General features: G+C 51.0%; 1 protein-coding gene across 1 annotated transcript; it reads right to left on the bottom strand.

The window, feature by feature from the left end:
* Positions 1-1,473: 1,473 nt before the first annotated feature.
* MVP (major vault protein) lies at positions 1,474-24,799 on the bottom strand. Its single transcript, NM_001287146.1, is given in 15 exon segments — positions 1,474-1,745; positions 2,327-2,515; positions 3,271-3,397; positions 3,554-3,670; positions 4,442-4,828; positions 5,797-5,994; positions 6,171-6,415; positions 7,846-8,127; positions 9,806-10,042; positions 10,325-10,419; positions 11,283-11,414; positions 11,511-11,634; positions 18,030-18,225; positions 18,415-18,547; positions 24,644-24,799. Coding segments are annotated over 14 exon segments (2,673 nt in total). The 5' UTR covers positions 18,540-18,547; positions 24,644-24,799; the 3' UTR covers positions 1,474-1,526.
* Positions 24,800-25,041: the final 242 nt, after the last annotated feature.

The raw sequence follows: 25,041 nt of genomic DNA, 5'->3' as shown, positions 1-25,041 counted from the left end.
TCCCCATCAAATAAATCTCTAAAGAAAAAGACGGGGGGGTGGGGTGGAGGGGAACAGGACTAAGCATCACAGGGGAAGGGGAGAAGTGGAGTTAAGAAGGGAGGTTTCTGGTGAGTGAATTACCTATAGGACAAAAATCTAAGCTGGGCAAGATTGAAATGAAAGGGTGGGTGTCAAGGTTGAGAAGGTGGTTGGGGTCAAGGTCACTGAAGCCCTGAGTTGGAGAAATGGTTTGGGAAGGTGAGGCTTCAGAGATGGTATGTTACCAGTAAGGACAAGGTCAAGGAACGGCCATGGGAGCTGGATGCTGGGGGAAGGAACATACCCACCAAGTAGAGTCTTACTCCCCAGAGGCTCTTGGCCATGAGCAGTGCTAAGGCTACACACAAAGTTCTGCATCTGGCACCTGGCACATGCTCATGACCGCTCTTAAGGGAAGATGTAGGACCGTTAGTAGGAACCAGGGCTGGTGAGGCTGACTCACTTGCCTGTCTACTCAGAGCCCCCACCAGCCCTGGCCCCCCCACGTGCTGCGAGCTCACCAGTCAGCCCTCGGCCTCAAGCTCAGGCTTGAGTGGAGCCATCAGCCACATAAATGCAACTCAGCTCTCAGCTCGGAAAGAGACCAGGCTCATGGGGTCAGGCCCCCATCCATCAGGAAGAGGACTCAGACCCCAAAGCCAAGCATCAACCCTGTTCAGGAGGGGAAGTGCTCCTGAGCTCTTTCATGGACAGAAGACATCAGAGAAGTGGCCTTCTCCAGCCATCCAGAATGGAAAGCAAGCTTCTGTCTCCTTTATACCTCCAGTATCTTCTTACTTTGCTATAGACCTGGTACCCACAGCTCCACCTGGGCAAAGGGCTGGTGCACCATGCAGCCTCCCCTTACGGAAGAGGATTTGAAACTGCCTGGGATCCGTCCCCAAGAAAGGGCTCTGTGATGGTTGTGGGGGGTTGTGTGGGGGGGGGGGGGCGGGTGGAAGGAGAGAACTCCTCTCTCTGCTCCTGAAGAGCCCTTCCAGAAACCCAGGGAGGCACTGGTTCCTGTGGCCCCTGGGCAGGATCCAGACATCCCCTGAAGTGGGACGAGTGCACAGGCCATGCTACCAGCAGGTGGCGCCAGAGAGCGCCTCCCAAGTGCTGCAGGAGGGAAGCCGGGGTGGATGCTCCAGCAGCAGAGCGTTAGATTCCAGAACTGGCCAGATTTGCTCCTGGAGGACTTAGCTGAGAGAAGAGAAGATGTTGCTGGTACTGAAGCTAGCCCAGGGGGGCTGGCCAGGCAGGCGCCATTCTCTCCCCTGCAGTGTCCGCCCCCACCCCGGGGTCAGAGATAGCTGACTGCCAACAGACCCAACAGCGTGACTTCAGATGAGTCTTCTCCCTGTTTCCTCTCCACCCAACAGATGAGGATGGTCTCTAGCAGCTACCTGGAGATTTCAGGGGTATCCACTGAGCTCTCTCAGGATGAGCTTGAGGCCCAGCATTTAAATGCCCAGAAATGTTTTATTCATCAACGCAGTACGGATCTAAGGAACCACATGGTTGCTTCCAACAGCTTGAGGAGGGGAAGTGGAGCGGAGTACCAAGCCCTCCCGGGGGCCAGGCATGCCAGCTGCCTTTTGGGCTGGGTGCTGAGCCTCAGACCCTACACCCAGCAGACCCAAGGCTGTGTTGAAGAGGTTGATGGGAGTGGAGCCATCGGTGATGAGGGTTGATTTCAGGCCCAGGCTCTGAAGCAGTTTTACCTGGAGGAGCAAAAACGTACAGTCAAGGCCCTTGCCCCTTTCTCTTGTTTCCTTGGCCACTATCCCCCCATTGATCTGACACCAAGCTGCCACTCAAGCCATCTTCACAAAATAGTCAGGGATAATAGGTGAGGATATAAGGGGACCCTGAAGGGTTTTACCAGGAAGACCTGGCTACACCTGCATTGCCTTCAGCCGCTCACCATTCCATCCTTGGTGGCAGCCATCCCATCCTTTCTGTTCCTAAACACACTGAGTTTTGTTCTGTGTCTTTGCCCTTGGACCTTCTCCAGGAAGCTCCTGTCAATTCTACATCCTGTATCCCCTCCTCATAGCGACTCTTCCTAAGCCAACCTGCATCACCCTGCTCGACTTCCTTCAAAGCACTTGCCACAGTCCGGTGTCCCAGCGGGTCATCATCTGCACCAGGGGCTGAGGCCCCCTGGGAAGCTAGCATGGTGCCCACCAATCCCTCTGCCCCCAAGATCTTTCCAGATATGTCTACCGCCCTAGCTCTGCCTTCTTGGTTTCAAGTGTGGCCCTGAAACACATACTCCCCTGCTCCCACCACCACCACTCACCTGCATCTCTGGCCCAGCCACTGCAAGGTCCCTGATGGTGCTGGGGCCCAGGGCCTCAGTCATCTGTTTGAACTTCTTCACCTCCACCTCAGCCAGCTGCTGGGCCTTGCTCACCTCCAGTTCTAGCTGGGCCCGGGCGTAGACCAGTTCTAGCTCTCGCACTTTCTGTACCCGCTGGAGCTCAGCCTCCTGGAAGAGAGGAAAACATAGCATGCTTTCCATTGTGTGGCCCATGGGAACTGTCCAGCAAGTCACCCTAGCCAGCAAGCCTGAGGGAACAGAGCCCCCAAGGGATGGAATTGCAAGCTAATAGTCAATCAGGTGTGGATCCTGGCCAGGCTACCTTTTAAGCTAGTGACCTGTGGGAGTCCTTAGTCTAAGCCTTGGTTTCCCCATCTGTGATATGGAGATAATATTTATCCCCTTAGTGGGATTTCAAGAGTTAAATAGGACCACATGTATAAGATGCATCCAACACTTGGCACAAAGCTGGCCAATGTTTGTATGCATATCATACACAAGATGGATGTCCTAATGCTTGCCTGCTGGGGTGGGGGGGCGTGGAGATTAAGTGAATAGATAGAGGGCAAAGGACTTTATAAACCACAAAGTAGTTATAAAATAGTGCTTTACAGGGATGCCTGGGTGGCTTAGTGGTTAAATGTCTGACTCTTGATTTTGGCTCAGGTCATGATCTCCAGGTTGTGAGATCTAGCCCCGAGTCGGGAGAAGCTGGGAATGGAATCTGTTTAAGATTATCTCTCCTTCTGCTTCTGCCCCTCCCCTCCACCCTGGCTCCCACTCTCTAAATAAATAAGTAAATTAATTAATCAGGGCTTTATACTCTAATACCTGGCATCCTGCTCATATTCAAGGATTGGCATGATGGTGCCTCTTCCAGACCCCAAGGCTACATCCGCCCACAGGTATCGCCCCCCACTCACCGTCTCAATGGCCAAGGCCTCTGCTTTCAGCTTGGCCTGCAGCACGGAGCCTTCTCCCTCGATGCGCAGGGCCTCTGCACGGGACTCAGCCTCAGCCTTGGCAGTCCCTGTGCTCTCTACAGCAGTGCTGGGGGGGCAACAGAGTCAGGGGACACCCGGGAGAAACCTGCCCATGCCCTCCCCCAGCCTTGACTTATGTCGCAGCAGATGTCACACGCACCCTGTTCCATCCACCAGCTACTTTTCCAAGCTGGGCCTTGTTTGCCTCTGGTTTTCCACCTACCTCAGAGCCTCCAGCTCCAGGAGTTCCCTGCGAGCTTTTTCAGCTTCAGATTGGTCCAAGATCTTCTGCCTCTCAAGCCGGCCGCGGGCTTCTTGCTCAAGTCTCTGAGCCTCGTGCCTGGATAGGAGAGGGAACCAGGAAGATGCTGGTGAGAGGCCAGATCTCGACCAGGAAATCCAAGGGCAGGGACCACCAATCTGTCAGGGGCCCATGGAAAGCACTCAATATGCAAATGGAAGGACAGTACCTGATTCCAGGCGCAGGGGAACGCAGTGTGACCCGGGGCCCCATGTTCACACAACTGACCTCCCAATCAGGAGGAACAAATGAACGGGGTTGATTTTAGACAGTGACAAGTTCCCTGAAAATGGATGATGAGGCACTGTGGCTGAGCAGAGAGGGCGCCACCTCAGTTGGGGAAGAAACAGGCTCTCCAAGGGGGGCAGCTTGGGGCTGAGGCTGGAGAAGCAGCCTGCCTGAAGCGTTTGGGGGAAGAGTATTCTGGGCAGAGGGAACGGCCAGTGCAGAAGGTCCTATGGCATGAGCCCAGCTGTGCCGCAGTGGGGCAGAAAGCAGCTAGTGGGATCGGAGCACATGAGCCTGGGGAGAGTCTGGAAGGGGTGGGGAGGGAGGCGGGGGGATCAATCCCTGGGTGCCTGGAAGGCTACAGCAACAAGTTTGGGTTCTAGCACAAGCAAGGGAAGATGCCACAGGAGCAAGAGAGCACCCAGTTGTACTTTGAGTGGGCCATCCATTCTGCTGGCTAAGGGTGACACCAGGATGACCACAGGGTCCCCCTGACAGTGGGCTGAGGGAAGGACACTGGAAAGCTCTGGCCCACAGTGGGCACTGTGGTGGCAGGGGCCCCCCACCCAAGACCTCACTCACTTGGCTGCAGCCTCCTGGGAGTTGGTGGTGATCTCAATGGCCAGCTGGACACTGCGCTGTAGGGCATCCCGGGTCCTCTGGTCCACAGGCTCCACTGACTGCACGTCCACACTGCTGACCACTAGTCCATTTTGGGGGAAGATGGCCCGGTCCCGGGGCTGGGGCAGGGCCTTGCTGTCGAGTATCTTGATTTCTGGAGTCTCAAAGCCAAAGACAGCCATGCGAATGATGCGGGCGGAGTTCTTATGGAAGTCATCAAAGGTGACAGATGCCACAGCACCCCGCACCCGGGACGCGATGGCTTTGCAGGCGTCACCCACGAAGTCAGGCACTGAGAAAAGCTTGGCTGCCTCCTTGGGGTCCTTCCGGTCACTCAGCTCGAAATGCCTGTGAGCAAAGAGGCCCAGAACAGGGAAGCTATTTTCCTCCAGGACACAGCAACTTCCTCGTGTTTGGAAAGGACTGCGACACAAACCCTCCATTACTGGCCAGGGTCTGTCTCTCTTAACAGTGAGTGAGAATTAGCGCCCAGGTGATGTCCCATTTAATTCTCTTGGTCACCATATGAGGTGGGGATGAGTGTTACCCCCTTCTGCAGAGAAGTAAGAGGCCCAGGAGGTTAAGGGACAGGCCTGAAGTAGCAGAAGATGTAGCCAACTGGAAAGATGAATCAGGCAGCATGGCTGAGTAGATTTATGCTCTAAGGTACCACGCTGTCGTGCCCCCTAAGACGTCAGCGTCCATCTGCCTCCGTCATGGTCCTGGCCACTCAGCCAAGAGGTGGGTGTGGTGGAGCATAGCTTCTGATTGGGACTCCTTTCCCTCAGCTCCAGGTACTGCCATTCCAGCTCTAACTATGTACACGGCCCCGTTCTAATCCTCAACGCACACTTTCAACAGCCCTGTGAGGTTGATGGTTGCCATTCTCATTTTACAGATTGGGAAACTGAGGAAAGCATTGAGTCTGTCGCCCAGATCCACAGCAAGCACACAGCAGGGCCGGGATCCAGACAGGGAGCCCTAGAGCGTGTGCTGGTGACACCTGCCTGCACACTCCCACTCCTACCGGGTGTGTCCCACTGACATTTTTATAACCATTCAGTTATGTGGCTGACTGAACACATGGGAAGTTTAGCTGGGGAGTTTCCTCCGACCACGTCCACCAAATCCTGCTCCTGGGGAGCAGGGGAGTCTGCATCTTCCCATCACCCGACTTGGGCATCACCGGATTTCCTTCTCAGTCATGACACAGAGTCAGGTATCCTGCCCCCACTCAGCCTGGCACCTTGGGAGGCATCGTCTGTCCCCATGATTCCCCTAGGGTTGGGCCTGCAGCAGCCCCCCCCTCCCCTCACCAGTTGTAGGCAAGCTGCAGCTGCAGCCTGGCATGGTCTGCCGTTTCGATGGTGATGACATCTGTGAAGAAGTCCGGCCCGAGCAGCAGGCAGAGTGCACGGCGTGCATGGGGACGCTTGGGCCTCCCAGCCGAGAGGGACAACACGGTGAACTGCTCTTCGGGACCCAGTGACACCAGCTCAGGCCCAAAGACCACACTGCAGAGGGAGCCAGGAATCAGATACATAGAGAACCCTTCCCACCTCACCACCCTCTATGGCTGGTCCCTCAATCCCCAGTGGCCCCTACCTCCCTACCTCACTCCCCCCTTGTCACCTTTCCATCACCTGTTCCCTCCCCACCCCAATCCCCCCCCCACTAGGTAGCCCCTCACCGAGCTCTCTTCTCTCTGTAGTCATACACCTGCACGGCTGCGTTGTGAGGGACCCGGTAGCTAACCACACGGGTCTTGTTCCGGACAACGGAGGGCTGAGGGGTCTTGGACATCTCCTTCTCTCCCCTGTCTGCCAGAGGGTCCTGCCCCTTGCTCAGCAGCTCCTCCACCCCAGGGGGCAGCTCTTTCTCCCATAGGACTTCATCCTGGGTCAGCATGTAGGTGCTTCCAATCACAGCACGTACCTTGAGAGAAGAGGACAAGGAGGGACATCAGTTGGGAAGGTAAAAGGGAGAAGGACCCAGCCAACAGTCCTGAAACAGCTGGCCTGGGGGTCAGACAGTGCTGTGGTTGGGCACGGTCCCTGGGATGGGGCTGCATCCACAGGCAGCACCTGTTGGCTCCAGCATGGCTTTAGGCCCCCATCCGCAAAACGGACCTGACACTGGCTGCCTCACATTGAGGAATGAATGACCTCTCCCATATTTAGTGCTGAGAACCTGGCATGTGGTAAGGGTTCAATATTATTTCTTCTGGAATGTTCCTTCTTGGGGTAGCTTGGAGAACATCGTAGGGACAGATGCAGTCAATCCTAGGAAATAGGGAATATCCACCAACATTTCCTAGGATTCTGAGCTCTACTTCTAGGTTGGATTTTTTTTTTTTTGTAAGATTTTATTTTATTTTGAAAGAGCTAGAGTGAGCAAGCAAGCATGAGTGAGGGGGAGGGGAAGAGGGAGAGGTAGAAGACTCTCTGCTGAGCAGGGAGCCCAATGTGGGGCTCGATCCCAGAACCCTGGGATCCTGATCTGAAGGCAGATGCTTCACTGACTGAGCCATCCAGGTGCCCCTCTAGTGTGGAGTCTTAGAAGTCAGAGATGTTGTCCTAGATCAAACCATGGTCAAGGCTTCAGATGAGGGGGCAAAGAGGAAGGATTCCACCAGGATAAAGGCATGGGGGAAGAGGTTGGTTCTTGCTGTTCCCAGGCCACTCCCCAGTCAGACCTTTATGCTGGGGCCAGTCAGAGGCCCCATCCTAAAACCTGGCTCATCTTCTCCCTTGGGGGTTTCTCAAATTTAAAGTTAGCTATTTAGGGATCCCTGGGTGGCGCAGCGGTTTGGCGCCTGCCTTTGGCCCAGGGCGCGATCCTGGAGATCCGGGATCGAATCCCACATCGGGCTCCCAATGCATGGAGCCTGCTTCTCCCTCTGCCTGTGTCTCTGCCTCTCTCTCTCTCTCTCTCTGTGTGACTATCATAAATAAATACAAATTTTAAAATAATAAAATAAAGTTAGCTATTTAATGGGCCGCCTGGGTGGCTCAGTCAGTTAAGTCTCTGACTCTTGATTTCAGCTCAGGTCATGATCTCAGGGTTATGAGATTAAGCCCTGCGTGGGGGCTCTGCGCTGGGCATGGAGTCTGTTTATTTCCCTCTGTCCCTCTCCCCACTCCCTCTCTAAAAAGAAAACGTTAGTGAGTTAGCTATTTAAGACAAAGGGAAGGCAAATACTCCCCAGAATGTCCTTATACCTAGTAGCCAGCCAGCTCAGATGCCACCATCAAGGCTGTTGAAGTCCCCTCCCCCGTCTCCACCCTGCACCTCTCCCTGTCAGCCCCAAGCAAGCTACCACCATGGCCACACAGCAGTGATGGGGCCCATCCCTTAACCATTACCCTTCCGGTCTTGACATCCTGCACGTAGATGCCCTCATTCTCGTCCAGAGGGATGGCTTGACGCTCTTCCACCACCTCCACCTTGGCAGAGGGCACGTACTCCAGGGGCCCACGGATGAGCCAGTGGTCCCCGGCCTGGTGTGCAACCTTCTCTCCTTCTTCTCCCTCCTCCAGGGGCTGCAAGGCCCTCAGCAGCAGCCCCTGTTGCTCTGACAGCACATACACATCCTGGATGCCTCGTTCCAGTCTCTCTCCAGGCTGGAGGAAAAAGGACTTCTCGCCCTAATGGGGAGTCACGGGGTTAGGAGCAGTCGCCACCCAGGGTTGTCCCTTGGATGGTCCCTCTTCTGGTTCCTGTGGCCACAGGCTTGTTTTGAGAACAGGAGCCCAAGAAGCACCCTCCCCACACTCCCGCTGTGAAGTATCATCTGGATCGTGAGGCTCTCGGCAAATGCCTACATACTTCATCTGGTCGAACCTGCCCTTGATAAATTCTGTAAACCGTCAAGACCTGAACCCTCACAATCTCAACAGCTAAGCATGAATCTCTTGTTGCTCTTCATTTCTCTCATGCCTTGTTTTCTTGGGATGGTATAGTCTGGGTGTTGGGAGACTGTTGTTGGGTCAAATCTGGCCTTTTTTTTAAACTATATATTTGAGATATAATTTGTATACCAAAAAATTTGTCCATTTAAAGTATACAATTCAAAAATAAATAAATAAATAAAAATAAAGTATGCAATTCAGCTCAGTAAGTGGAGCGTGCACCTCTTGATCTTGGGGTTGTGAGTCGAGCCCCATGTTGGATGTAGAGAGGATTTAAAAATAAAATCTTAAAAATAAGTAAATGAAATCAAGTATATAGTTCAGTTGTTCTGAGACATCCATAGAGCTGTCCATTCATGATGATGATCTAACTCCAAGGCATTTTCATCATCCTGAAAATCTGTGTATTCAACAGCAGCTAATGTCCATCTATCCCTACCTGCTGTAACCACTAATCTGTTTTCTATTGCTATGGATTTACCCATTAGGGACATTTTGTATAAATGGAATCATACAATATATGGTCTTTTGTGTGGCTTCTTGCTTAGCATGATATTTGTTTATCCATGTTGTAGGTGTTAGTACATGCTGATCATTAGTACACAAGCATCAGTACACATTCTTTATATAATTGAAGGATATTCCACTGTGTAGATATGCCATACAATTTGTTATCCATTCATCCACTGATAGATATTTGGGCTGTTTCTGGAAGCAAAGTGTTACAGGAACACAGAGGCACTCGTTCATTTACAAGCTGTCTATGCTCTTGCTCCAACGGCACAGTTGAGTGGTTGCAACAGAAGCTATTACCACTCACAAAGCCCAAAATATCTGCGATCTGGCCCTTCACAGAAAAGTGTGCCAATCCCTGGCAGGCCAGCATATAGTTGAGAGAAGGGTAAGGTAAGGAGTGGGGAGAAGCATAAACCAGGAGATTTGTTTTATGCAGGATGATGACAAAGTTTTCAGGACGGCAGGTACAGATGGGGCTGGGGAGGTGCTCCCAGGAGAGACTGTGTGTGAACTGAGGTTGGGGGCCACCAGGAAGACTGATGGGACAGTGTCTCAAAAGACAAGAGCTAGGGGATCCCTGGGTGGCTTAGCGGTTTAGCGCCTGCCATCAACCCAGGGCGTGATCCTGGAGACCCGGGATCAAGTCCCGCACTGGGCTCCTTGCATGGAGCCTGCTTCTACCTCTGCCTGTGTCTCTGCCTCTCTCTCTCTCTCTCACACATAAATAAATAAAAAATCTTTAAAATAAAGAGCTAGGTGTGCAAAGGCACAGAGGGAGCCATAATAAGCTCAATGCTTCTAGAATGTGTATCTGGGGTGGGAGGAGGGAAGGGAGTGGTCTAAGGGCCTGCTGCCACTCAGGGCCATTCACCCTCCCAGGAGAGCTGGAGGCATTTACCTTGACCACACGCTTTTGCCCGAGCTGGTTCTTGCCATCTGGTCCAACAGGGTCGAGAATCACACAGTAGTTGTGAGAGCCCAATGTGGTGATGGGCACGATCCCCAGCACCTCCTCGTAGACATCTGGCACATGGGCCTCTGTGTCCTGCACAGTCACCAGCCACTCCTCCCCAGTGCGGCGGGTCACTCCTCTCAAGTCTCGGAAGTTCTGCCTCGCCCGCAGGTGCAGGGCCGTCTGGAGGGCAACATGGCAAGGAAATCGACCTCTAGTTTCCTCTGGGGATCTGGGTGGCCACTCTGCTGGCCACTGAGTGCTTTCAGGCCTGAATGCCAGTCTCCACCAACACAGGAGGACCTTTAACCCTCTCAGAGGACCCAGGATATTCCTCAGGTATCCAACCTCTGCATTTTTCTTTGAGTGGACTCAAATATTGCCTCTCTTCTACTGTCCTGTCCTCTGCCACTAGGAGTGATCCCTAAGGGATCCAGGGTCCCTTAACCCCCCCAGAGCACAGACCTTTTCTGTGAGGATCACAGCTTCCACCAAATCCAGAACTTCCTCAAACACTGCCGGGAGATATGCACCCACGGAGCGGACCAGCCATTCTTCTCCTGGGCCAAAGGTGGAGAGGTGAGGGTCAAAGTTCACCCAGCCTGCTCCCCAGTGGCTGTCCCTTCCCGCACCCTAAACAACAGGGCACCCCCAAGGCTCTGCAAGCTAGGAGAGGTCACTGTGCTCAGGCTCAAGGGCCTGACGGTAGGCCATGTGTTAATTTTTACTGAGGCCAGAGAAAAAAAACAACCCCTAACCAGGACAGTAAGAAAAGTCATCCAAGTGCTCAAGCTGCTACCACACCTTCTCTGAGCTCCAAAGACCAACTTTTCTCTTCTCCTGAAGTGGGCAGAACTGCCTCTAGGAGAGTTGTAGATTTTGTCTGGCTTATCAGAGAAGCAAGAGTGCCTGGGTACTGGCCTTGCCCTTGCTCATCATAAATCCCAGCAAGTGACCTCACATCTGTGCCTCAGTTAGGTCATCTGGAGAGTGAGAACTGTAGCACCTCTAGGTTGAGGACAAAGTAAGTCCCATCTGTAAAGCATTTTAAGCCATACCTGGCACAGAGGGAGTACTGCATTTGTTAAGTACACATATCGCATTTGTCCAGTACGATTGCTAACTATATGCGAACATCTACTTTGCTGATCTAGAAACAGTTACGACTGCTGTCCCTGGCTCATGGTAAAAGGAGTGGGGTGTGGAGGTGGAAGGAGGAAAAAGCCATGTCAATACATTCATGACAACAGGGTCAGGTAGAGGCTGCATGAGGCTGGAGTGGGATGCGAAGCAGTGGGCAGCCTCCAAAAGCTTATGATACCAGGGAAGCACTTCCTCACAGGCTGCATGCAAGTGGCTGTCCCCAACCCTGCAGGCAAGGTACAGCCTGCTCAGCCCCATCAGCACCCCTTCTCAGCCCCACCTGTCACCCTCTCCTTGCCGTCCCGGTCGCAGCACTCCTTGCGGGCCCTCAGCCGCAGGGCCTGGTTCTGCCTTATGACTGTGGCCTGAATGATCTCCAGGACCTCCACCTCCTTCTGGGGGATATACGTGCCTGGGGAGGGAAGAGATGGCAGAGGTTAAAGACCAGAGCCTTAAGGGAAGGGCAGGGAGTCTCTGACCCTGACTCCAGCCAATGGAAGGAACTTACCAGGTCCTTCAAATAGCCACTCATCTCCTGCCACCACCTTCTCTCCATTCTTATCCTCAAAATCCAGCAACGCTTTAAGGTGGAGGGCAGTGTTGGGAAGAACCACCTGCAGTGGGGTAATGTCCTAACAGGGGAAGAAGGGAAGTCATGGGACATTCAGTACTGTGACCCAAGAGTCAAACCCAATATCTTGGAGGTCGGAGTCCACAGCATCAGTCTTTACATGTTCCCAGATAAGCCTCCACATGGAATGTACAAGGCAGAGGTTAAGTCCCAAAGCCATCTGATCTGAAGAACTAAGACAGTTGACAGGGCAAGTGGACTCCACTGCCAGTGAGCCAAGGACACACATTCCTCTGCAGGAAGTGCTTGGAAATGGTTCTGACCTAGAAGTCTAGGCAGGAAACTGGGCAACCCCTCAAGGCCTCATGTGCACCAGGGCCCTCTACGAAATGTAAGGAAGTGGGAGGTGTGAACAACCTTAACAGGCATGCTTTGGACACAGGCTTTTGTTTTCAAGGTTGTTTCATGGTCACAAGACAGCTGCTGTACTACAGCCATTACATTTCCCTTCATCAGGGAGGGGAACCTGGCAACAAGTATCCAAACCTTTTAGGAGTTCATAGAAATGTTTCCACGAGTAGGACTTCACTTGGTCTTTGATCTGAGGGAGCAGGAAAGCAAGCAAAGAGAGGCTCATAGAGGCTAAGAGACCTGCCCAAGGTCACACAACTAGTAAGGAACAGGAATCAGGACCTGAACCACAGTCTTTTAAGAAGCCCACCTGCCACTCCTTACTCCGATCAGAGTAGCAGGGGTGGGGGTGGTCATATAACACCACTCTCCCCACTCCCACACGCAAGGTTGGAGGGAGACAGAGTTGGAGGTTCACTGTGCCAGCAAAGCCCTCCCTTGTGCACCTTCAGTGTACACAGCACCCGGCGGGTTGTGGTGGGGGCAGGCTAGCCCCAGCTTCATGGATTGCAAGTTCCAGCAGGTGATAAGACAGATACAGCCCCTTCTCTGCAAGCAGACCATGGACAGTGTCAAGGGAACCAGGTTGCAAAAGTTCAAAGAAGAGCTTGTTTCTGATGCAAAGGTGTGGGAGGAGGAAATGGTGAGCATTCTGGAAGGAGCACGGAGGCCAGTGGGTTTTTCACCTCCCACATCTACTCTATCATCACCTCCTACCTGGCTCCAGCGAACGCTATAACTGCCTTTATCTATTGCTGCCATTCCCCTCACCTAAGCTACCATCTCTCACCTGAACAATGGAAAGATCTTCCTAATTGGTCTCCACCTGCCACTGCAGGCTTCCAGCTTGGGTGACTGGGTACCCAGAAGTATCATCATGTAAAATTGGGGATGTAGGAGAACAGATTTGAGGGCAGAATAGAAAGTAGCAGGTTTGGATGTCCAGTAGGAGGTTAAGCATCTGACTTTGGCTCAGGTCATAATCTCAGGGTCCTTGGATGTGGAGTCCAGCATCAGGCTCCCTCCCTGCTCAGTAGGGAGCCTGCTTCTCCCTCTCCCTTTGCCCCTCCCTCCCAACTCATGTACATTCTTTCTCAAATAAAATCTAAAAAAAAAAAAAAAAAAATTAAAAAACCCCAACCCAGGGCAGCCTGGGTGGCTCAGCGGTTTAGCGCCGCCTTCAGCCCAGGGCATGATCCTAGAGACCCGGGATCGAGTCCCGCGTCAGGCTCCCTGCACAGAGCCTGCTTCTCCCTCTGCCTGTGTCTCTGCCTCTCTCTCTCTCTGTTTCTCATGAATAAATAAATAAAGTCTAAAAAAAACAAAAAACAAAAAAACCCAACCCAGGGACAATCTGATAGCTCTTATGCAAATGGTTATAGTTCATATATAAATATATAATACATATTTTTATATTTCTTTTATATATATACATATATATTTTTTTACACATACTCTGCTAACGCATAAACACATATGGAAACACAGACCTTGAATGGATGACAGTAGATACTATCTGGAGAATGGAGACCAGAGATTGGTGGTGGAAGTCAGAATCTTACAGCCTTCTGAATTCATTTTTTTTAAATTTTTTAATCTACAATGCAATATTGGTTTCTGGAATAGAATTCAGTGATTCATCCCTTATATACCAAATGTATTCTTTAGAATGAAAAGCTCACACAAGTAAGCCTTTAAGGGCAGAAAAGGATGGAAGAGGCAAAGCATGTTTATTGGTCAAGAGAAAGGCATCAGTAGTGGAGAAGTTAAAGACAGAGGAAGGAGAAGCTCTAAGAAGTGGGGGAGCAAGGTCTTAAGAGATAGAATGGGGGATACCTGGGTGGCTCAGTGGTTGAGCGAATGCCTTTGGCTTGGGGCGTGATCCCAGCCTAGGGATTGAATCCTGCATCATGGTCTCTGAGGGGAGCCTGCTTCTCCCTCTGTGTCTCTGCTTCTCTGTGTCTCTCATGAATAAATAAAAACTTAAAAGAGAGAGAGAGAGAGAGAGAGAGAGAGAAAGAATGATATTAACTTAACTAAGGAGGTGAAAGACCTATACTCTGAAAACTATAAAATACTGGTGAAAGAAACTGAAGATGACAAACAAATGGAAAGATATTCCACGCTCATGGATTGAAAGAAATATTGTTAAAATGTTTATGCTACCCAAAGCAATCTACAGATTTAATGCAATCCCTATCAAGATACCAACAGCATATTTCACAGAACTAGAACAATCCAAAAATTTTATGGAACTACAAAGAACCCTGAATAGCCCAAACAGTCTTGAAAAAGTAAAACAAAGCTGGAGGTGTCACCATTCCAGATTTCAAATTATGCTACAAGGGCTGTAGTGATCAAAACAGTATGGGACTGGCACAAAAACAAAACACATAGATCAATGGCCAGAATAGAGAGCCCAGAAATATAGCCACAATTTTATTGCCAATTAATCTTCAATAAAGGAGGCAAGAATATGCAATGGGAAAAAGTCTCTTCAACAAATGGTATTGGGAAAACTAGATAGTTACATGCAAAAGATGAAACTGGACTACTTTCTTATACCAGGCACAAAAATTAATTTAAAATGGATTAAGGATCTAAATGTGAGACCTGAAACCATACAACCCTACAAGAGAGCACAGGCAATAATGTCTCTGACATCGGCTGTAGCAACATTTTTCTAGATAGGTCTTCTGAAGCAAGAGAAAAAAACAAAAAAAAAAGCACAAATAATCTATTGAGACTATATCAAAATAAAAAGCTTCTGCATAGCAAAGGAAACAAAACTAAAAGACAACCTACTGAATGGGAGAAGATATTTGCAAATAACATATCCGACATTCAAAATATATAAAGAACTTATACACAACTCAACACCAAAAAGTAATTCCATTAAAAATGGGCAGAAGACATTTCTCCAAAGACACCTAGATGGCCAACAGACACATGAAAAGATGCTCAACATGACTCATCATCAGGGAAACGCAAATCAAAACCACAATGAGATATCACTTCACATCTGTCAGAATGGCTAAAAGAAAAAACACAGGAAACAATAAGTGTTGGCGAAGATGTGGAGAAAAAGGAACTCTCGTGCACTGTTGGTGGAAACAGAAACTGGTGCTGCCACTCTGGAAAACAGTATGGAAGGTCCTCAAAAAATAAAAAATAGAACTCCCTTACCATCCAATAATCACACTCCTGGGTATTTACCCAAAGAATAGGAGCACCCTCATTTGAAAGGATATGTGCACTCCAATGTTTATTGGAGCATAAATATTACTAGCCAGTAAATTAAACTAGCTAGTAAATTATTTACTAGCCAGATTATGGAGGCAGCTCAAGTGTCCATCAATAAAGGAATGGATAAAGAAGATATTAAAAAAAAAAGATGTGGTACATATATACAATGGAATATTACTCAGCCATAAAAAAAGAATGAAATCTTGCCATTTACAAAAAAAAAAAAAGAGAGAAAGAAATCTTGCCATTTGCAATGATGTGGATGGATCTAGAGAAGATAATGCTAAGCAAAATAAGTCAGAGAAAGGTAAACAACCTAGGATTTCACTCATATGTGGAATTTAAGAAATAAATTAATAAAGGGGGGGGAGACAAAGCAAGAAACAGACTCTTAACTATAGAGAACTGATAATTACCAGAAAGGGAACGGTAGTGGGGTGGGGGAAATAGGTGAGGGGTTAAGAGTGCATTTACTGTGATGAACACTGAGTCTGGCATGGAATTGTTGAACCACTATATAATGTACTATTGTCTGTTAATTACATTGGGATTAAAATAAAAGAGAGAGGGAGATACAGAATGATGAGCTGGGTTCCCAGGCCCACCTGACAGAGGCTCCAGCAGGTAGAGAGGAGAAAAAAGTAGATCTAAAGTAAGGGAAGGGGACACAGACCAGATCCTGCCAGATGGCATTGACTTCTAAGCACATGATGAATTTTTTCAAGAGTGAGAAGATAGGAAATAGGAGGAGAGTGCTGTGATAAGTATTTAGAGGCATGCAGAGAGAAGTGGAGAGAAAGCTGGCTAGGAAGGAAGAGAACCACTGAAGGTGGGGGGAGCGGGGCTTGGGTTGGGATGAACTGCTGAACCCATCAACTACATGTCTGCTGCCCATTGTCTTGATGGATCCATGTCCATAGCTAGGAGACCCCCCCCCCCCCCCACCGAGTGTGAGGACAGGACAGGGGAGGGTCCCACCAAGCCAGGACTGGGTTCTGCCACAGGTTCTTGCACACAAGTGTTAAAATGACAAGCTTGGGACACCTGGGTGGCTCAGCAGTTGGGCATCTGCCCTCGGCTCTGCGTGATTCCGGAATCCTGGGACTGAGTCCCACATCGGACTCCCTGCATGGAGCCTGTTTCTCCCTCTGCCTGTCTCTGTGTCTCTCATAAACAGACAAATAAAATCTTAAAAAAAAAAATAAAATAAAATGACACGCTCCAGTTGGAGTAGGAAAGAGATCAGGAAGCAAATCTAAGGGACAGAAGAGAGAATGAAAAGCCCTGAAAGGGGCAGCCCAGGTGGATCAGCGGTTTAGTGCCACCTTCAGTCCAGGGCGTGATCCCGGAATCCTGGAATCGAGTCCCACATTGGGCTCCCTGCATGGAGACTGCTTCTCCCTCTGCCTGTGTCTCTGCCTCTCTCTCTCTCTCTCATGAATAAATAAGTAAAATCTTTAAAGGAAAAAAAAAAAAAAAAAAAAAAGACAGGCCATGATGACCCAGGAGGCCTAGGAAAGGGAGGCTGATGGTGAAGAGGGTGGGGTTGAATTCCCAAGGTGGGCAGGTGGGAGAATAAGCAAGCCCAGAGTGCACATGGCCCCCAAGAAGGGGCTGAAGCAGAACGGGAGAGGCAAAGATCCAAGTCGGGCAAGAAGGCGAAGTCATCGACAGGGTCATCACAAGGACATCTGTGAGGCTCCCCGGAGTCTACAGGGGAGGAGGAAGGAGGGACGCTTGAGCCACACACCACTGCAGTGAAGACCAGGAAAGAAGCCATATGGGCAGAGAGGGGCAAGAGTGGGGGTGGTGGGTAGAAAGGGAGGGTCTCCATGGCACTGAACTCTGAGGAGGGAGAGGTCCTGCCCTCCTGGCCCAGATGATGTGAGGTGTGAAAGAATGAGTGGCAGGGGGCTGGGGCTCCTAGGGAGCTTTAGGCACTGGTGCCTGATGACTCCCCCACACTCCCATACACACTGCTCCCCACCCAGAGAGGAACTGAACAGACCTGAGGTAGAACCTGGGCATGGAGGATTTTTAGCTTTCGACAGTTTTAGACATACACAGAAGTTGCTAGAATAGTACAAAGAATTCCCGGAGGCTCCTCACTCAGATTCCTCAAGGGTTAACATTCTAATTACCCATCAGCCCTCCCTATCTCTGCTGCACATACTCCTCTCCCAAAGTGGCCACCGCTAAGTGGGCAAGAAGGTCTCAAAGCTCCCTGGCTCGTGCCGTGAGGCTTCCGGGATCACAGGTGAGTAGAGGAAGCCAGAGTAAGCCAGGATACAATGGCCAGGAGGTGAAAGCAGGACCGTTAAGGACATAAAGGCAGATGCCCACTTGCGTGGGCCCAGGGCCTAAGGGTGACACAGACAAGGGCTCAACCAGAAGCGCAGGCCTGAGATGTGGTTCTGTGGCATAGTCACATCGGGTCCACTATTATCGTCACTGGCCACCAGTGTCACACTGTTTGAGTGAATGAAATGCTCACTCTCGGCAAAGTCATTTAACACCAGACTGGTCAGGACCTTCTAGCAGGCTCTGGAGACTGGGAGGCCAGGTTGGGAGAATGGGCTGACAGCTCTCAAACGGAGGCAAGTCTGTCATGGGCATGTGAGGAGGAAGGGGAGGATGGTTAGAGATGAGTGGAGGAAGCAAGAATTCTGTCCTTGGTGAGAACCACCAAATGCCACCCCCGCCTCCGCCCCCTCCAGTCTGATTCTCTGTGGGAGGTAGAGAGCCCTAGGACAAGGGGGCAGTACAGGTTGGAGGTTACGGAGGAAGCAAGCTAGGTACCTTCTCCAGCACCTCCCCCGGGTACAGAGGGAAGGGGTCCTGGGTCAGCCGGATCTCTAGGTCAGCATGGCGTAGCCGTACTTGCCCTGTAACATCGAACAGCACTGAGCCCTGAGGATCCCGGGACACAGGGTTGGCCACTGTGCAGTAGTGGCGTGGAGGGACAGTCACCATGCGCATGGGGGCAAACAGGACCCTGTTGGGGGTGAGAGACAGTGTGAGAACCCCAGGGGATCCCTGTCCCCACTCCTGGAGGGGACAGTGAATGGGATAGAAAGCTCCCCATCACTCAACCCCGGGCTAATCCTGCCTGGAAACAGGATGGAGATGGACAATCATGCCAGCCAGACTAAGGGGCACCCCATGGCCCAGTCCCGACACCAACCTCTCGTTGTCCTGCCGGATGTAAGTCTTTGGCCCGACCTCCACATGGGACACATTGCTGTTCTGGTCCAACACGTGGATATAGTGGTATGGGGGGATGCGTATGATGGACTCTTCAGTTGCCATGGTGACTTCTGAGGCCAGACCAGCAGAGTGACAGACAGGTAGGGAGCAGATACAGCAACATGAGTACAGGGGGCCTAGCAATCAGCTGGATTAGAAACACCAAACTATTCTAGTCCTTTCCTCCCCAGCAGTCTCTGGTCAGTTGCCACTCTTGGTTTCCTGCTGCTGTGGGTAGGGGTGGTGGGTGGGAAGGGAATAAGTGAGTACATATCCCAGCCCCCCCCCCCCAACCTACCTGCTTCTAAATCCTGGGTGGTTCCACTCCATGCTTGGCCTGTTCAGGAAGATGGCACCTCTTCCCTAAACTCCATCCCTGCCCCCAGCATGCCTTGGACCTTGGACAACACAGCCCTTGGCATCACACAAAGGGAATCAAGTTTGTTAGGGGACCCAAAGCCTTGTCCTCTGAGACTTTGGTCAGACATTTTCGAAGCCACCACCAGAAAGGATTGACACCTCATCTACCCCACCATTCATCCAACTTCAGACTGGAGTGAAAAAAGGGGAAGCGAGGAGGGAGTGGCTTGCCACAGGAAAAATAGGCAGAAACCACATAAATTAGAGAGCCAAGGCAAGGCCCAAGAGTTTTACTTGATCTATACAATCTGTAAAATCTCAATTTTTAGTTTAGCAATCACAAACTCCTGATCGCTACTTCTCTTGATGGATTAGGGGCCACGCCCTATGTTCCCACCTAGCAAAATTGGGTAGAGCCAAGTCACAGCAGCTCCCTTTGGATGGGACACAAGCTTTCCTATTTACCACACTTCCCACCTATAGTCCCTGTCATCTTGTACCTGGGCCACTGTACTATGTCACCTGCCTGGCTCCTGCTTAACACCCTCTCAGCATCATCCAACAGAATTTTCTAAACCTGTGCTCTTTGGACTGGTCACACGCAGCTACTGAATACTAGAGCGGCACTAGAGTAACTTTAGAATATTAAGTTTTATTTAAGGTGGCCAAATATGGCTGCTTGATCCCAGATTACAGAGTGTGGCTCGAAATGGTTGAGTCCCAAATAGGGACTACGAATCATTCAGGGCCACACAGCAAATAAATGGTACTACTGGGATGGGAATCCTTTCTGGTGGCAGCACGGGACAGTGGTTAGGGGCACCGATTCAGCTAGAATGCCCAGGCTTACAGTTCCGATTTCCTGCCTTGTACAGTTTCCTTCACGTCTTACCTCATTTTGAAAGGTTACAGTTTTGACCTCTTTTCCTGGTACACATTTGACATCAAAGGAAAGTTCCTCTGCTATCTTGCAACTTTGTATGGGATTTGACCTTGATACTTTTCTGTGGCTCTCTTTTATGTGGAGTTAATTTCCCTTAACTTGTAGGAGTGGCTTTTCTAGCACCAGAGCTCCCTCTTCTGTTGTTTTGGGGTAGCATTTGAAAATACAGGGGCTGGCTTGCCAGTATGGGTTCTCCTCCCCACTCTTATCTGGACCTTCTGGTTCCTTCTGCTCTACTCTCCAGTCCTGCCCAGCTGTCTTCCAAAGTTGCTCCCTGCTGAAGCCCCTGAAGAGCCTCCAGGAACTGGGACTGCCTAGATCCCTTACTGGATGGGTCACCTGGTTGCCTTCCCTGTACCTGTTTCCCAGGCCTGTAAACTGGGAGTGGACAGGGCATCTAACAGAGTTATGAGGGCTGAGGTCATCGTAAAGTAGTTGGAACAGCCCGGCTCTTCGGAACCACTATGTGGCTCACTGCTGAGGCAGAAAGAGCCTGAGGCCCAACTCCTTTAATCAGCTAGGGGATGTGGCCTAGTACCAGAGGGGTCTTAACCCCCTCCTTGTTGACTGGTCAGAAGGATGGCAAGTCTTAGATCACCCCAGCTGTGGGGCTAGAAGAATAGCAAAGAAGGGGCATCTGATGGCCAAGTAAAGCCTTTTCCAGCTGCTCCTTTGCCAAGTTCTCTGCAGGGTGGAAGCCTAGCCAGGAAGCCAGATGGGGGAGAAGAAGGGCAAGGGCTATAAACGGAGGTTCGGACAGGGCTCCATGAGGCCCCCCAGGGAAGATTTGAACTCTAGAAGGCCATGCAGGGCTGGGAAGCAGGCCCCAGGAACAGCCTCCAATGACTCTTTTTTGGACTATCCCCTACTCCCTATGGCTGAGGCCTCTCTACCATCTGTCACCCCAGCTGGGCCCAGTCAGGGGGGTTGAGAGCCTCGCCCAGCTCAGTGAGTCAGCTGAGAATTATTCTGATAGCTGATCTGGCTGGGCTTCTGCCTTATTCCAAAGCCAAGCCCTTGTTTCAGTCCCAGGCCCATCTTAACCCCCTACCACCCACCCACCATGCCCTACAGCTGTGCCTCCCACCTAGCTCACCTGCTATTCACCCAAGAATGGACTCTGCTCTTTTCTGTCATCTCTAGAAGGAAGCCTCAATGTAAGGCCTCTCCAGGCAATCAGAGAACCCACTTGACTCAGGCAACATGTTTGTGACAAGTCCCAGATTTAGACTTTGTGGTTTACCAGATAACATGTACAGTTAGAACATTTTCTTTCCAATATATCGGGGCCCTCAAAGAACAATGGTTAAGGATTATGTTGATCTTTGGAAGTTACTGCTCAGCCCTTGGGGTTTGGCCCCAATATTCCAAATCCACCCATCTCTCCCCTCCAGTACCAGCTTCCTAGTCTGCTCTCTGGCTATATGCCCACCTTTGCCTGATCACACTGCCCTCAAGGGTCATGGGGCTCTTGCAGGAGCCAGTCAATTTTTGCCCAAAACCTCAGACACTGCATCACACCCACGAAGAAAGGAAGAAAGTCACAGGTGGAAGGGCAGAGAATAACACAACCTAAAGGCAGAAGCTGGGTTCCTCCTCTAGTTAAGAGGCACTCTGGTCCAGCGTCTTGGCTCAGATAAACTTACACTATAGCAAAGCTTAATGAGATTCTTTGGTCACTCTTGGTCAGAGATCTTCAGAGTCAACCCTGAGGACCTGCCGCAGTGACTCAAATAGCAGATACCTATGTGACCAGCCTTACTACTGTGTCCTGGTCTGCAGTGAGCAGTGTTCACTTTGTGAGGGAGCTTCTTGGGCTGCACTCAAGAGCTGCTGAATCGGCTGGCATTTTAACTAGAGCCCTAGTGATTTGGGCGCATGTGAAAGTACCAGCAACACTGGCCTCAAGCAGCCACTCTCAGCCCTAGCTGCACTTGAGAATCACCTGGGGTCTTTGAAAAGCATTGATCTCTGGGGATTCTGACATCAGTGGCCTGAGATAGGGCACAAGCATTGCCTTTTTTCACCCCCTCCCAGTAGGGTCTACGCTCAGCATGGAGCCCAACACAGGGCTTAAACTCACCACCCTGAGATCAAGACCTGAGCTGAGATCAAGAGTTCAACGTAGGGGAGCTTGGGTGGCCCAATCAGTTAAGTAGCCAACTCCTGACTTAGGCTTAGGTCATGATCTCAGGGTCGTGAGATGGTACCCTGCATTGGGCTCAAAGCTCAGTGCAGTCTGCTTGGGACTGCCTCTCCCTCTGCCCCTCCGCTTGCACATGTGCTCTCTCTTGCTCTAAATAAAATATCTTTTAAAAAATAGAAAAAAAGGTTGAGGCTACACAGACTGAGCCATCCGGGCATCCTGACCATTACTATATTTAAAAGCTTCCCCACTAAATCTAATACACAGCAAGGACTGAACTCTCATTATCTTGGGCCACTTGCTAACTCTGAGCCGGAGTGTCCTAGACTGAGAAGTGGAAAGAAAAGGGACTATTTCCTGGGCTTGAAGAGATTAGTGGCCACAGGGTATCTCTAGTGCACAGGCTCAAAGTAGGGGGCTGGGAGGAAGGAGGGAGATTTAAAGACAAGCTCAGATTACAGACTGCTCCTCAAGGGCAGGGCATTTGGCATTTGGTTATTCACCTCCAGCCCAATCCACTGCCAGGCCCAGGGACCCCCTAGCCAATGCAAGTCCCCTGCCCCACGCAGCCTGAAGTTGGAGGGGAGGCCGGTGGCCCAGCCTGCCACTATCACCTCTATCAAACTCAGGTTTAGGGGTCCCTGGGTGGCGCAGCAGTTTGGCGCCTGCCTTTGGCCCAGGGCACGATCCTGGAGACCCAGGATCGAATCCCACATCGGGCTCCCGGTGCATGCAGCCTGCTTCTCCCTCTGCCTGTGTCTCTGCCTCTCTTTCTCTCTGTAACTATCATAAATAAATAAAAATTTAAAAAAAACAAAAAAAAAAAAACCTCAGGTTTAGGAAAATGCACGATGCCTAGCATAAACAAGGGCTCATTATTGCAGTTTCCCTGATTTTAAACATTCTAGACTTTGGGGAAGGCCAGAAGCCTTCACTATGCACAGATGTTTATACGCTGGTTTAGTTTAGGGAAATTATTTTCTGCTTTAGGGGACTTTTGAGAACTTGTCTCATACTGACCACAACTGTGTAAGAGCAAAGTTTTAGGAACTTTCCTTCCTAGGGAAGACTTATCTGAGCTCCAGTCCAACTACTTTGTGGGAGGAGCAGCTTGGTGGCCTCACTGGAGCCACAACACATCTGCCAGCTCAGAATGCTTCTTGTCCTATCTCCCGGACACTAATTAATGCTCATCACTGAAGGCAATGATTGCCTAGTTGAGAAGTGACCCAGGAACCAGGCTTCACAATTCCTGATCCAGATCAGTGTTTTCTAAGCTCACTCCATCATAAGACCCAGCTGAGAGCATTGCTCCTGTTCATGCGGATTCCCAGGCCTCACCCAGACCAGCTGAGTTTCCAGGAGGCTCCGGAACATGTATCTTTGGCAAGAGCCCCCAAATAACAGCTCCCACTTATTAAGGAATTAACCTGTGCTAGGTGTTGTGTGCCTTTTAACTCATTCATCTAATCCTCACAGGAACCTAGAAGTTAAGGAATTTTGCACAACGGTCAAAGGACAGGGTCAGAATCCTGTCTCTTACCCTACCTGCAGAGCTCCCAAACCAGGAAGTAGCCTGGCTTCTTGGCACAAAACAGGGACCTAAGACCAGGGAGGGAGTTGCGGGGGGCGGGGGGGGGGGGGGGGCGCTGCAGGTAGCCTCCAACAAACAAGGAGGCCCAAGTTCTTGGAGCCCGGGGTGGGGGTGGGGGGGTCAAGGGGCATCCACTCAAGGTGGCTCCTCTACCAGCTCCTGCCTCTGGAGAGCTGCCTCGCCCAGAAAGCTTCACCCCAGGTCAGGCCTGTGTGCCAAGGGCGGAAACAGGCAGGAGTTCCCAGGGAGCACACAGGCTGGCACCCCATGTAACAGAAGGCTTCCCCCTCACAATCCAGGGTCCCCCCAGGGCAAGGAGCAGACAACACAGGGACATCTGTCTCAACCCACTGTCTCCCACCCCTCCAGACTTCACTCAAGAAGAGCCAACCCTAAGATGTCCACAATCACAGACTGGCAAGCCCAAAGGAATTTTGGGTTCCTTCATTTCTCCCAAAGAGAAAAAGAGCCTTGCTCAACAACCAACCCCCACACCTTCTAGAAGTCCAGCCTACCTCAAATTGCTTTCCTAACCACTTCCCACATGGTCCCACATTGGCATAGCCTTTAGTGAGGCAATAGGAAAGCTTCATTTGGCAGAGATGAAGGATCCCGGGGGCAGGGGTAGGGAGAAATCACATTCTAAAAGCTCAAGAGAGGGATCCCGGGGTGGCTCAGCTGTTTAGCGCCTGCCTTTGGCCCAGGGCGTGGTCCTGGAGTCCGGGGATCGAGTCCCACGTCGGGCAACCTGCATGGAGCCTGCTTCTCCCTGTCTCTGCCTCTCACTGTCTCTCATGAACAAAAAAAAAAAAAAAAAAAAAAAAAAACTTTAAAAAATAAATAAAGGCTCTAGAGGACAGGCCAGAGCCCAGGCCAGCCCCAAGGGGGAGCAGACAGCAGGGACCCAGGAGGGAGTATAAATGGACCCACTTTCCTCTGGCCCTTACTTCTGATGTGGGAGCCCCTGAAGTCGAGAGGCCTGAGATTTTGGGGGGTAGGGAGTGTTGGCAAGGTAACAAGTTGACCAACCTTTACTTTCAAAATACAGAAAAAAGAAAAAAAATCCAACAAGGAACGTAAGCCTCCACCCACCTTCTTCCTCCTCAGGGTCAGAGAGGTCTTACCTGCCCCGGCAGAAGCAAGCGGCCCTAGAAGGCAGGACCAGGCTCAGAGAGCCTGGAGGGACACAAGGCCCCACCACTGGTTTAGGGGTGTTTAGGACCAGTACGAAGTATACCCGGAAGGGTGTCCGCTGCCACAGATCCCTCAGATGGGGGAACTCCCTGGCCCAACCCCAGGGATCACTTCCTGACAGAGGAGGGCAAGCTTGGGGGTGGGGCTTGGCCATTTAAAGAGCCCTTGCAGCTGTTTGTCTCCTTTTTTTCCTATGGGCGGCTCCTCTGGCAGCTGAAGGCACTGCAGCCCTTTCAGCCCTCAGGAAGGTCCCGCCTCAGAGCCAGCTGGCAGCACTGGAACGAGAATTGGGGGCAGGTGCTGAGCTCATCTCTGTCCCATGTGGCTT

This window comes from Canis lupus, chromosome 6, assembly GCF_011100685.1.
Source record: "Canis lupus familiaris isolate Mischka breed German Shepherd chromosome 6, alternate assembly UU_Cfam_GSD_1.0, whole genome shotgun sequence".
Lineage (NCBI taxonomy): Eukaryota > Metazoa > Chordata > Mammalia > Carnivora > Canidae > Canis > Canis lupus.
This window is presented reverse-complemented; position numbering and strand designations above follow the sequence as displayed.